The sequence below is a fragment of the Lissotriton vulgaris genome, chromosome 12, assembly GCF_964263255.1.
Source record: "Lissotriton vulgaris chromosome 12, aLisVul1.2, whole genome shotgun sequence".
NCBI lineage: Eukaryota > Metazoa > Chordata > Amphibia > Caudata > Salamandridae > Lissotriton > Lissotriton vulgaris.
The window spans coordinates 758,574,644-758,589,680 of NC_141700.1; the positions used below are offsets into that span (position 1 = coordinate 758,574,644).

At 45.2% G+C, this 15,037-nt stretch overlaps 1 protein-coding gene across 1 annotated transcript in view; it reads right to left on the reverse strand.

Moving 5' to 3' along the window:
- DNAH2 (dynein axonemal heavy chain 2) overlaps positions 1-15,037 on the reverse strand; it is a 2,538,822-nt gene that overhangs the window by 817,702 nt on the left and 1,706,083 nt on the right. The window contains exon 51 of the mRNA XM_086946066.1: positions 13,631-13,735. Coding sequence (XP_086802192.1) covers positions 13,631-13,735 — 105 coding nt within the window. The remainder of the gene's footprint in view (positions 1-13,630; positions 13,736-15,037) is intronic.

The window sequence follows — 15,037 nt, forward strand, 5'->3', positions numbered from 1 at the left end:
ACATTTAGAAGGGAATCCCCGCAATACACTGACGCGCCAACCTTTTGAGGCTAGGGTCCAATCAGAAATGAGATACCACGGCCTGCGAAACCAGGGACCAATCCGATTTACGTTCCGTACTAAGCCGAGTGACACGCGTACCATGTGACGCCACGGTCCAATTAGAACCTTAGACCGAAAATAAATACAACACACCCCATACACTCGGTGATCCGGTGCCGAGAAGACGCCGGTCAAGCATTCTCCACTGGTAATCGCCGCGCTGTGAACGAACCATTTGGAAATAGAACACCCGGTGAGACTAGAAGTGCTACCTCTAATGTCCGCCCCCATTGGGCTGTCTTTTTTCCTTCAATAGATAAACTTTTATGGGAGGATAGACCACACTTACCGACTGGGAGTGGGTCCCTGACTTTTCTAAAAAACGTAGCCATAACGGTATGAAAGTCGAAGCTGTAAGCCAGGTAATTTACATTCCTGCAGTGTGGGCGTATAGTAACAGTACACAGTACATAGTGCAATCACAGGTAGTCCCTCATACATGTTCCTTTTTTTGATTTACAGCACCCTAAACACAGTACTTTGCTGGCAGTGGCTTTTCATAAACATTTTGCCCTGAAGAAATTGCCTGAATCTTTACCATGGCAATGAAACATGTCGGCAGCGAGTTGAAAGCGAATCGATAGGTAGTATTCGCTTCTCTCCTTGTTTTTTATATATGTGTTTACTGTTGGCAGACAAGAGAATACAAATAAAAAGGTTCCTATTCTTGTGTGCTCAGTATTTGTTGTGTTATATGTTGAACGTTGTTAGTCCTTGTCACATATAAGTTTGTGTACACTGCACCATTCACTGTCTTTTACTTTTGGGAGTCGGACACGTTTACGGTAAGCTAGTTGACACCGATGATGAGAACAGGGCCACCCTGGTGAGTACCAACCAGGGGCCCCATTGGTGGTGCGCCCGTGAGGTGTCTTCTAGCTACTCACACATTTTTTTCAGATGTCGTCTCTCTATTGAATGTTTGTCCTGTGTTGTCTAATGTTAGACGTATCAGAGATTGGCTACTTTTATTCTTTGGCAAGTATCTGGAGTCTGACACCTATTGCTGGATTCAGAGGTGTGATTGGAATGATCCCTTGACATATCCATATATACCCACAGATTTATATAAAAACTATTGCCTCTTGGACTAGGTTATTGTGTTTTTTGATCAAAAATCCAATACCAACTGTCTCCCAACAGAAAGGTAATGATTATACCGATATACCCCTGCCATAAATATTATCCATATAAATGCAAAACATCTATGCAGATCTGCATATTCATTGCCCAATAAATATGTATATCAATATACGGGCCCCATGCATATAAGGACCAGTGAAGAAGAAAATATTGTTACATAATCTGTACCCTTGCAGAGAGTGGAATTATATCCAAAATGTACAACCAGAAAACCTGCATGTACATGATAGAAATACGCACTTCCAAATAGAAAGGAGGTGGAGCTCCACAATAGGACATAATACCAGAACACGGAAGGAAGGGGCCGAAAAGAGTTCTTCCTTCAACTGACATTAGACTTGAATGGCTTTAGCCGTAAGTAAATCAGATAAGGATCACTCCAAGAAGGAAGGGAAAACCTGCCCCCTAATAAAACGCCAATTGACAGCAGTCTCCAACCTAACCCTTTAAACCATCAAAATGAAGACACAAACAATTTAGGTGTAAGAGACAACAAGAAATCCACATAGATTGAGTCACCCCTTAACCTACTGGAGTAGCATGCTAAACCCGCAGAAAGGATAATACCTTGATGCCATACACTGGAAGGTAACAAAAATAAATAAGTCGCAATCTACACAAGTGAAGAATGCACCCCCGTAACAAGTGGAGGAAAGAACACTCCAAAAGGAGGGAACTAAAAGCTGTGTACTATCACATCTAAGGGATACAACCTACTGAAATAAGGCAAGATGTTATCTAAAGAAAACCGTCATACAAGAAACAGAAGTTCCAATGAACTAATAATAATAAACTTTATTCGGAAGCAATCGCAACCATATAAGATACAATCATGCAATAGGAAAATCATCATTACAAATCGAATTAAGAGTTCAGATAAAGCACACATTACATCCTGTTTAAAAATTAGGATAAAACGCAACTCTTGGTCACGGGTGATTAAAAAAAGAAGTGAGAAAAAAACAGTGCAAGAACACAGATAGCCATTCAATAGTCAATCGGGTCTAGATAGTCTTGATCTATAGGGGTCCCGCAAGAAACTTGTCACTGCACAAAGGACGAGTTCATTAGGCAACAGCTGTACATTCATAGGCATCACTCTGGCTTGCCTAAACTTCAGGCTCCTTAAAAGGGGGTGTATAAACTGCCTTCTTGGGAGGGTAAAATATTTACATAAAAGGACAAAATTTAACATGTCCTGTGAAGACCAGATGGAGATACCAAAAGATGGTGAAGCAGGTTGAACCTAAAATGAGTGATTAAAAACCTGGCAGTTGCCCTTGTAAGGGTAGAGAGGTAGTTTTCCCTGCCCTGAACTGTCTTTAAAAAGGCATGCACCCTCATTGTTGGTTTCCAGAGCTTGGTGCTGTCGTGGTGGGCAGAGGTATATTTGAAATCCAGACCATTTACAACAGGGGTCTCCAAACCGGTCCTGGAGGGCCGGATCCATGCCAGATTTTTTGGGATATCCCCATTGAGATACATGTAGTTATTTTAAAAATCTGGCATGGATCCGGCCCTCCAGGACCGGTTTGGGGACCCCTGATTTACAATGTTAAAGTCCTGAGGCATTACTGAGTCACATTAAAGAAAAATATCTGGCCTACCTAGAGCAAAAAAGGACTCCTTTACATACCGTAACCAAGGAATTTTGAAGGCATGCTCTAATGACAGGTAATCTGAAATAATCAGGCAATTTAGATCCTGATTCTCCCTAGACCATAATTTTACCCAGCACAACAGAGGCTTAACTGCCACCTGGTCAGCTAAGAAATTAACGCCAAGCTCTTCATGTACTGCTTAGGCGGGGAGTACTTTGAGGGACCCTCAGAATCCGACAAAAAACTTGTTTTGGGCCACCTGTAGCTTGTGTGCTAAAGCATACCCCCACACTTCACAACCATATAACACCTTTGAGGTGCTTATAGACGGATACAATTTTAAAACAACCTCTGGTACCCAAGATCCTGTCTATGGGCGTAGCTGGCAATGGCCCCTATAGATTTGATCAGATCCCTCAGCTTGCCCTCCAATATTGTTTTCCAGTTTACTTTTTTGTCGTATAGAATTCCAAGATAGGGGAAGCCTAGGACCTTCGCCAAAGTGTGAGAGCCCGCTTTGAAGGTTTTAGACCGGAGATCCCAGAGTCCAATTTCCAAAACGTACAACTTTGTAAAGTTGATGATCAATCAAGTCAACAAACCCATCAATTAAAACCTACAGGCACAGTGCTGTGCAAGCCCTAAGCACTGCATCGTCAGCATATAGTAGCACTGGCAAAGATTTCCTGCCGACTTTGGGGCAATCACACTGTAATTATTATTATTATTATATTTCTTATATAGCGCCTGAATCGACCCCCGAAGGGGTATCTCCGCGCTTGCCTTGGGAACCCGTCCTGGCTTTTCCCTGTGAGATAGCCCCTACAGGGCATCCCCAAGGTGAAAGCCAGGCATCCCGCCGCGGGGGGGGGCGTTGTGGAGATTAAGCAAGCTTAATGCCCAGAGTGTGAACCCATGATTAGGTCAGGCACCGAAGCGAAAATTATCAAGTCCATGGACATTTGAGCTCAAGACCCTGACGTGTCGGGAATTGAACCCTGGTCCCGGGTCTGACCTCTGCTTCAGGGTTTGCCTGCTCTAACCAGTGAGCCACACTTCTCCACGGAGGGCAGCTTCTAAACCATTGATGTAAATGGTGAATAAAAAATGAACTAAGATGCAGCTTTGGCAAACCTCCCTAGTGCATTTAAAATGTTCGGTAAGACCCACCCCCGATGAAATCTTACTGCCGCAGTAGTATGGGCATGAAGGTTCATTAATATGGATACAATGTTGAGATTGGCCTGCTAGAGAGGTCTATAAGTCCCACAACTTCTTCCGATTAACCCAATCAAAGGAGGTATGTAAGGTCCATAACAGCTAAGAACAACGCTCCCGGTTGAGCAACTGTGTATTTATTTATTAATAAATAGAGATTAAGTCATTGCTCAATAGTTGACATGCCCAGGGCGAAAGCCAAACTGGACCTCAGATATTATTTGATTGGCATGCGCCCATGAAGAGAGTCTGGGTAAAAGGACTTGGCCCAGCACCTTAACTACAGCATCAATAAGGGAAATAGGGCGGTACAATTGCGGGTTGTCCTTATCCCCTTTTTAGGTATCGCCTAGGCAGCGCGCATGTGCGGTCTCTAAGAGACATCTAGTTATCTATATAGCGAGGGTAATCCCGCCTGCTGCTTGCCCTCTTGCTTGCAATTGTCTTCATTGTGATTTCCAGCCTCCCTATTGGTTGCTGGTCCGATGCATCAATTCTGTTTTTATCGGAAGCAGCACCGACCAACTACAGTTATATTGCGCTGTAGGGCTTTGTCCGCCTTTAAGGACCACTTGGGCATTTTTTTGTTTGTCGCCATGGCGCCTGCTACATGGTCCGTGGGGATTTAAAAAATCAGATGCTTCCCATATTTTGTTTTAATCACCGCGGCACCCGCTTCATGTGCCTACCACCATCGTGTTTCTTGCAGCCGGTAACCCTCCTTCTGTGTTTTCGCTGTTGGCTGCTTCCGAACGTGCACCGCAGCATCTGCAAAACTCCTGTGTGCGGCATGAAGCACCCCTCCTCCTCGCCTCCCGTCTCACTCCACGTTTTACCTTGGCCTCCCGTCTTTCTCCACATTTTCCCTCTACCCCCTTCCTCCTCGCCTCCCGTCTCTCTCCACATTTTAACTCTGCCCCCTCCCTCCACATTGTACTTCTATGTCTTTCCTCTTTTTTTTCATTGTTTTCCTTTCCTAGTTCCACTGCCTTCATCTCTTCTTCCAGTCTTCACCCCTCCCTCCTTTTTTCTCCCAGTTCGTCCTATTGTGCCCCTAATTACTTCTGCCTTCCCTTGTCCTCCCCACCCTTGCCCAACTGGCCTCTATGCCCTGATCACTCTTACTCCTTCCTTCGTTTCCTCCGGGCCTCTCTCTCTGTTTCTCCGACCCTCTCTTGCTTGCTCCGGGCCTTTCTCGCTGTCTCCGACCCGGTCTCGCTTGCACCGGGCCTCTACCGGTTTCTCAGACTCTCTCTCGATTTCTCCGTACCTCTCTCGCTTACTCCGGCCCTCTTTGCTCCGGTCCTCTCTCCCTTACTCCGACCCTCAATTGATTGCTCTTTCTTGATCCAACGCTCTCTCAATCGCCAGGCCCTAGCTGCACTCCCCTGCAAGCTTCTCATCTCTTGCGTGCTTCTTCCAGTTTATTGGAAGAGTTTTGTCACTAGTAACTCTTACCATGTAAAGCACCTCTATACCTCTCAGCGCCTATGTGCTCTCTAAATAAATACATATTTAGACTCTCAGTTTCTCTTTATGCCTCACAAAATGTTGTTTTAGCTGGATGAGTAACTCTACGGGTCTGATGTAAAGTAACTCCTATGTCTCTATACCTGTGTACTTACATTCCCTCTCCCCCTACTTCCTAATTGTACCTTCCTAATGCAAACTCCTCTCCATTCCATCACTTCCCCTTTGCCCACCTCTTCCTCGTCTCCCCATTCTCACCATGTTTTACCTCTGCCCCCTCCTCCTCGTCTCCCCATTCTCACTCCATGTTTTACTTCTGCCTCCTTCCTCCTTCACCCTCCCAGTTCATCCTATTCCTCCCCTATTCTCGTATTCCTCCCCAATTTCCTCCGGCCCTCTCTCGTTGGCTCTGGCTCTTTCTTGCTCCAGCGCTCTCTCACTCGCCAGGCGCAAACTGCACTCCCCTACAAGCTTTTTATCTCTTTCTTGCTTCTTTCACTTTATTGTAAGAGTTTTGTCACTGTTACTCTTATCAGGTAAAGCACATAATTCTCAGCACCCACGTGATCTCTAAGTAAATACATATTCAGACCCTCAGTTTCTCTTCATGCCACATGAAACAAGCATGTGCAATGCAATAGGTCTCACATGTACGCGAGTTTGACCTATTGGAATTGAAAAAAACAATGCCTTTTATTTATGTTTTGTTTTTTAAAACATAAATAAAAGGCTTTGTCATTTACAATGCCAATAGCTTACACTTGCGAGGTAAAAAAAAAATCAATAAATTGCGAGAGTTTAAGCTATTGTAATTGTAAATGACAATGCCTTTTATTAATGCTTTAAAACAAACATTTAAATAAAATGCATTGTCATTTACAATGCCAATAGCTGAAACTCTCGCAAGAGCAAGACCTATTGTATTGTAAATGCTTGTTTATAAATTGGTATAACGGTAGCATTTGACCAGGAGTGCAGCATCCCTTTCTTTACTGCAGAATTTAACAGAAGTGTCAAAACCCGGGCCCAAACTTCAATATTGTCCCAGAAAAAATCTGGGGGGGTCCCATCAGAGCCTGGCGCCTTGTTACGGGACAAAGACAGTGCTCCTGTGGACTTCCTCCAACGAGAAAGTTACTGATTTGTCGGCCAGGCTGAGAGCAATTTCCATTTCAGACCCTTCAAGAAAGCCCAAATTACATGCACTATCAAAATGGGTGACCCACTGTTACGCGTGATGTGGTGACATAAGACAGGTCTTGATGTCTCTGATAAACATGGACTATTAATAATCTGCCCCTCATTTTGCCAGCTTTGGTTAGATCAGCCCATGCCTGTTTCTATAATTGGTGACTCAGTTTATTCAGGGCTCCTTTACAGTTTCAACGGCAATTTGCTACCCATTCCCTGTCGCGAGGCAACTGCTTCAGATGCCTAAGGGCCCAGGAGCAATTGGAATCAAACCTTGAGCGGTGATCTGGGTGATGCCTAATCGCAGGGATAGATAACAGAACAGAAACTGACTGAGCGATGAAGGCAAAAGAACATAAAACCTCTTCGCCAGGAGAAATAGGGTTCAAGCAGGTAAGTATCTCCTGCTGGGAGTCTGCGAAAAGACTATGATTAAAAGCCTTATCATTTATTTGCAACCAGAGTAAATGCCTACCCCGGGGCATTTGAGGGCCCTCCGAGTGGTTCCCTACCCCCTCCATAAGTAGGGTCAGAGGGTTATGGTCACGGTAGGGACTATGGAAGATATTGAAGGAGACAGGAGGCCAACCCATACAAGCAGAGACAATGATGAAATCAATGATTGTGTCGGAAATCCTTCCTTTATATGTCAGGGGAATTTGTGGATATGACCGGTTTGTCAGCTTGTCTAAAGTAAAACCCAAATTGTGCGTATGCCGGAAGTATTTATCTCCTCCCCTTCTATGGTATGCTCTGGTATGCTCCAAGTGCAAATCCTCCAAAATCGGGCAAGGATGTGTGTTAGGTGAATGGGGTGTAAATGATTTGGGCACATGTGACAATTAAAATCCCCTGCCACGATAAAATTCTCATGCCAGAAGCCCTCCCCTTTTAATGAGTTTAAGGCGCCACTTAAAATGAACTAATAGGTCAGGTCCTGTACCAACAAAGACCCAAGCAGGTAACACAGGTTATCATTTTCACACGAGAAAGAAACCATAGATCCAAATCTCTTGATGGGTAGGAAAAAAACATGTACGGCCTCAAAGGAAACAAGCCACGCCCCCTTTTGCGTTTACCAATGCTGATATGATTCTTACGCTGACGGAGCCAAACTTATCTGGAAGAACTAATCCTTCTCCCGCCGCGCCACCAAAAGTACACACCTATCCCAGCCTTCGCACCTACCCTCTGTGTGCTCTGCCTCATCCTGTGGTTCCGTGGTCCCGAATTGGGTTCGATAATTCCGAAACCCGATTTATAAAGATCGTCGGAAATGGACGATTTTGGTGTCAACAGACCGCAAATGGCGAGTGTAACGTGTCTGAGTGTTTTCGTATGAATCGATATAGGAGAACACTCTACATTTGAGGGTTTAGTTTGAACCCTCGGGTTCCATTTTGTATGTGGCAGCCATCTTGTATGGTTGCCCTAACATAGGCCCTATGATTGTGGCTGAACGAGTCCTTGACACGTACGCCTTAGTTGACTTCTGGTTGACCTGGCCGAACTGACTCCTCGCCTGGGGCGAATCCCGCTGAGCCAGTTCCTTGTTCAGCAGCTGGCCTGATAAAGATCAAAGAGCAGGATGTGCCCTGACTTTATGGCACACCGTTCCCACTCCTCTATCTCCTTTCCATCTGTTTCTGCCTTTCCTTTACGACATGTTCATCGATCTGAGTTGAAGGTTTTATGGTGGGTTTGTCCGGCCTGATTGAACAGGAAACTTAGCATATGTGCGATCGTTTTGGTGGGCTGGACAACGGAAAGTGGGATTAACTTTGACTGTCGTGATTCGCTACTTTTTGAAATGCTACTTGTTCATTGGTTAGTTTTATATGCACCGAATGTAAATTGTGATGTTGCCAGAGGCGTAATTTTCGGCTTAATAGACCGAGTTTCGTTCATTGAGTTGGTGCAGTCTCTGTCGAACTACCCGTGTGTACTTCGTAGACCTCTGTCCCTGGTTGCAACTAATAAACTTTGGTCTTTGACGTCATCAAGAAGTATCCCGTGTCTCTGTTTGCCAAGACAGGGGAATCCGGGGTCGTTGGGTGTCGCTGACACCGCTGGGTTATTGTAATAGTATTGGTTCTGAGAAAACCCAGTACCTCAATCCCGTCTCCTGCTATTATTGTTGCCCCATTCCGCCGTGCGCCACTGTCCCGCAAGACACCGCCTCGTCCTATTCGTCAAACCCCCTCCCCCTGTCCACCCGCCGCAGGCTGCACGGTAAAAGTTTGGAGAAGTCGGACAGTCGCTAGAACACAAATCAGCCCAATTAAATGCAGCACTCAATATACCTAACATGTAGGCAGACCCAAAGCCCCGCTCTCAGTCAGATGTGCTTTTCAACCTTTTTATTCCGGTGAAATCACAGTGTACCTCTCACAGCGAGCTATTTTCAAAGCCTGCCTGTTGATCGGCGCCGCACGCCCCTCTGCAGACTCCCCCTGCTGCCCGCTGCCCTTCCCACGCACGTTGACTAAAACCGAAACCTAAAGTATTCCTAAGTCAGTCATGTAAACTGTTCACGAGGCACGCGTCGTGATCCGATTCTTTCTGCCATGCTGTCTACGGCAGAAGCTCACGCGCGCGACCTAATCCCATTTCAAAATGCTGCGCGTGGCCAGCTCTTGTCTCCACTCGTTGTCGGCTGAGCCGACGACTATAGTTCACGCAGCGAGAGCGCGCATTTGCGCGCTTTTCGCAGACAAGACCTACAAAAAACTGTCATCGCCAGCAAAAAATACCATGAGAAATAAGGTCTGCAAAGGCAGAAACACCACATCTGGTGACATTCCATTGCAAAAAGCATACCATAGTGTAGTGGAGGAGGAGCCGGCTGCACAGGAATATCTCCCCTAAAATAAAGCAAAAGTTGAAAGAAGGGAACCGGGCTAATGGTCTGAGCCACCCTGACTATCCCTAAACCTACTCAAAGTGGCATCTGTTTGGGCACCAAATAAATGCAACCATCAAATGGCAGGTCAATCAAAGCTGACTGGACTGCCTCTGCAACTCTTGTAGAACAAAGCTAATCTCACAAGCTTAACACCACTGAAGACACCATGGCTCAACCAATCGAATCAGTGGTATCCATTCCACACACAATGAATAACCTAGCCGCTTGTTGCCCATCCGAAATCAACTGACTTAGTTTGTTCCTAATAGCCTCTGGGAACAAAGGCAATAACTGCCACAGTGAATCCCATAAGTAATGAAAAAAAGTCCAAGGACGTAAGTTGTTTTAATAGAACGTAACGCTGCACTGGTGGAAGAGAACATTCGTTTTCCACAAGAGTCTTGCTTTTGGGAATCTTTGTCAATCGGGGGAGGAGGAAGATTATCCGCATTGTGGGAAGCTGTTGTGACCTGAACCACAAAACTGTTGTGTGTCGGTTGATCAAGAAGATAAGCAGAATTATCGGGGGCAGGGAGGTGCTTGTGGGCAATAGTACAGCCCACAGGCGCACCAGTATAATGTCTAGCCCATGTCCCCAGAAAAATATCATATAATGCCTTACAAAAGGTAACAATGGCTCACTCCTGGACTGTCCCAGATTAAGAACTGCAATGAGGGGGGTCTGTAAATTTCTCCACGGAAGGCAGTGTCCAATGTAGTACATCAGCCACCCTTTTTAACAAGGAAGAATGGGCTTCCGAGGCAAGGCCAGAAGCCAGGGATGATTTTAATCTACTTGCTTTGCCTAACTTAGAAATACAGCTATCCATCATAGGAGGATCTGTAGGCACTGGATGCACAAAAAGAACCATGTCTTTATTTCCTTCCACAAACTGTTTGTGTGAAGCCCCCACAGAACCATGAATCATCGGCTCCGTAAATGACGTCAATAAGGTGCAGTGTCAGTGTCGATCAACTTCGGGATAAGAACGTGGAAGGGCATCGATGGCGGCAAAAACAAAATGAGTTGAGGGTATGTCTATGCATCAAGACTCTTTGCTTAGTTGTGCATCGACTCTGGTTTGGAGGAACAACTGACATCGCTTCGGAGTCAGTTGGTGCGACATGTGTGAGCCCTGAAGGGCTGTGAAGGGCTGTGAAACTGTGTCACTGTGTCCAAGGGCCTAACTGCAACCAAGGAGGAACCCATCGGGGAGGATGCAGTCATTGCACCCATCAGCTCCTTGGGGCCCGGAGGTGGTCCAGGGGAAGGAGAAGACCCAACTATGATATGAAGAGCATCATAATACTCTTTCATCTTGGCCCAAGTCACTCCAGGAAAGGCGGGGAAGCACAGGAGCAACTCTTGCACGGAGTCCTCAGCACAAGGTTGTGAGGAGTTGCTTGCAACCACGTCGTGAGTCGAAGAAGCTGCAGAAGGCAGCAACTTCAATCGCTTACGATGACGCTAAACATGGGATGAGAACAGGAACCTGGACTGCTTCTGCCGTTTACTGGAAGTAGAGCAACGCCCAAGAGAACGGCCTCTGGAGCGTCTCCGTTGTCGACCAATGTACAGGAGAACTCAAAGTCCTCTGCAACCGAGCCATCAGGAGCTTCATTCGGCACTCCAGCTAAGATTTTGGTTTCAACAATTGACAGGTGTCAAACTCTTCGTTGTGGTGGTGCTCGCCCAAGCACCACATGTATATGAAATGAGGATCCGTACTCGATATCTGTCGAGCACAAGATCCAAAGGATTTAAACCCAGAAGGAATAGAGAGCTAGCACACTGTTTCAAACAAAAAAATCGTCATAGCAGGCCAAAAAAACTTCCAGAGATACACTTCTCCAGATCCGTGTTACAGCATGGAAAAGAAGAAACTGACATCCGCCCCCCAGAGTGGACTTATACAGCTCAGAGGTCTTCCCCGATGCGCAGATGTACTGCAGAAAAATGTCTTCATCTAGTCTGACATCTGGAGAGAAGGAAAAAGTTAGGGAATCCGCTCCTAGATGTCTATCAGATCACACCATGTCCATAAGAGGCCCTTTCCTAAATGCGGCATCAAACACAAAAAGGCTGAAAATCCAGGTGTGCAGGAGGTGGGGTCTTGCGTTGGAAGTGAAAACCTATATTCTGACCAAACTGGTGCAATTGCCTCGTAGTAGTAGAAAGGCCCAGGTAATGTGATGTGGCTCTGCTCTCCATAGAAAGTTCCATGCTGAATCTGCTTTATCCCTGAAAAAGTGAGATTCTTTAAATGGCATAAACATTAAAAATGCCTGACCTTTTCCCAAGCAGCCTGTGGACCTCATGACGACTGACAGCCACACTGGTGCCCACGGCAAATTCTAGGTAATCAGTGGTGTCCAGTTCAGTGCGTATTACAAATACAACATTGATGCATGAGGGACAAGCGCAAGGGACTGTGCAGGAGTCAAAGCGGGCACTGGAGTCGGTGCTAAATTTGAAGTGGGTCTTAGGGGCACAAACACTGCTGAGGGCAAACTCGCTCAACTTGAGGCCCTTGTGGTTCCTTGGGGTCCAAAGGTGCGCCAGAAGGAGCCAGAAACATATCAAAAATCTGCTGTGTAACCTCTCCGAAGACTTCTACTTGTTCCAATGTTGCAGACAGACTTGGGAGCACAGGATGCATTGCTATCAAACTCCTAATCAGAGACAGAAAGTGAGACTGGAAGGCATGTTGATGCCATTGCACCCTCACTGGAGTCCAAGAGTGGTGGGAGGGGTTGTTTCCTTCTTGAATTTCTTATGTTTCTTCTTCGACTTACCCAAAGTCTTTGACCATGACGACGACCTACCACAGGAAGGACTGTGGGAACAGGGTCTTCCTTTTGACTTTGACTGGTCACTGCACTGAGTCTTCTTGAGCGATATTGAGTTTGGCTTCATGCTTCCATATGGCTTTCAGGTTAATCTGGGCCCAGTAGGTACAGGCCTTGCAGATGTTGTCCAACCCAAGGCACCACAAATAGACTTTGTATGGGTCTGTCACAGACATTTTTGCAACAGTCTCTGCACGGATTGAATCCATTTCCTTTGCATACTGGATGCATTTTGATGGAAAGCCTGGTTAAAGACAAGGGAGAAACTCTGGATCCATGTCTGAGGGAGTGGAAAGAAAGGAACTGATTTCAGTGTGCCATGGTGGCACTTATATGTGGCCCTGCTTGTCACTCCCTGAAAGGGATTAGGTCAGCGCAGAGCCACATGATGTCACACAGTAGCACACAGAACTACTCAGAAAATTACTAGATCCAGTCTGATGCTTGGGGATTATTCACATGGCGAGGAACCTGTGATTAGAAGTATCCATCAAAGTAATTTTCAGTAAACCTATTGGGATGCGTGAGATATCAGCCCCTGACCTTGCTACAAAGTGCCTAATAACCTGTGAAAGCATCAAAGGTTAGTTGTGAGACAGGTAATGACTATGCTCTTTCCTAATGTGAATATGAATATAAACATCCTGAAGACATTATGATCTCACAACCCTACCAAGTGCCTAGCCTCCAGAATCAACACCAGAGTCAACATATGAAAGGATTAAAATTACAGACATTAGTCTGGTCACAAGGATTCAGAAATTATCTAATGTCAGTTCTCTTCTTGGGTACCATCCACAAAATACCCAGAGTAAAATTATTCAGGCAAGTTGGAGGTAATAAGGAATTAATGATGGAAGGTTCAGACATTGATTGGCCTTGTGTGATGAGGGACCACTAAAGGAAAAAAGAAGACCCTCCTAGCCTGAAAATTCAGAAATAACCAGCTATATAAGTTACATTTAGACAAAGGAAGACCTTGCCTGTGGATCTGGGCTCCTTCAAGCTTGTTCTGTCTATTGTGTAAGGGTGTATAAATCAACTACACCTTGGTCTCAGACCTTTCAAACCACACTCCAGATATCAGTCAAGGACCATGCGGATATTTCTATGGGAAACTGGAAAAAACTATCCCAAAAGCTTTGCTTACCGTGGGGAAGGTCATGTTGATGAGGTTGAAACTGCTCTGAAGGCGTCCAGAGATGGTGGTTCTGCCTCCTCCGGGTGGGCCCATAGCTGCCATCAGAAACATGTCCTATTAACAAGGAGAGGAATTAAAGACAGATGAAATCTTTAGACAGAACTGAGAGCGATAAGAGACAAGCAGGCAGAGAGGTGCTTCCTAAGGAGATTTAAAAAGGTAGTCATGAAGAGTGAGAGGCACGGAGGAAGAGACACTCTGGCCAAAACACTAAAGCTGAAGACAAAGCAATAGCTCTGTATCAATAGTTGGTAGGGAAGAGACTACCTAAAAAGTTATCACAAGCCAGCTCTTTTGCTCTGTGCAAAAAGAAATAAGAGACAGCAAGATGCAGTTAGAGAGAAATGAGTGTCTGATGCTGCATATTGGCTAAACATATTTATCTCTTGTCATTGAAACATAGACCGGCAAGGAAACAGTATTGTGAAAAGAATACAGGTTGCTGCTTGATCAAACTGAGAGGTGACTGAGTTATGATAAAGTTACTTACCTGTAACTTCTAATGTTTTTCAGCATTGGTATCTTTCATAGTTTCATATACTTACATTTTCCCCGGATATCAGGCCAGGACGCATGGTAGTACATGTTAAAATAACCTTTATAGACTATAAGTATCCCATCCACCTCATTTTACGACCTGAAATCCACCCAATTAGGTGGAGGGGCCCAGGTGCCTACCCTCCACTGAGTCTCCACCTGTCAGATTTACATCTCTTGAATCAAAGATTTTGGTAGTTTCCTGAACAGGGAGGATGTAGACTGCACTTGAGTATGAAAGATAGCAATACTGAAGAATAGTAGTTACAGGTAAGCAACGTTTTCTTCCCACCACTGGATATATCATATATTCACATTCTTACCTTAAGGACGACATAGGTGAAATGGAAAAGGTTGGGCAGCACTGTCTGTCCCACTTCTGTTTCAGCTATTGACTAGACATCCAGACAGTAGTGCTTGATGATGGTGTGGGTTGAAGACCAAGTTGTCCAGCCGCCAGCTGAAACAGAAGTCCAGGAAGAGCACTCCAGCAAACAGTGCAGTCATGCAACAATGCCTCTTGTCAAATGGGTCCCTATGCAGTAAAGCCTCTTGCCAAATGCATCAGAGAACACCAGCTTTGGCATGGAGATACATGAGGAAATCCAAAGAGAGTTCCCATTTGCAATAGACAATTGGTCTATTGATGTTGACCTTTATGTATCTCAAGGTCTAAAGAATAAAGAGATTTTTCAACAACTATTGTGACTTCAGAAAATTGCTGGTTAGTGGATCTTCTTATTAAGGCAAAACAAGGGTGGTACCTTTGGTATATATATCTTGGTGTGATAGTAACAGTAACTTTCCTCTTATCAAGTT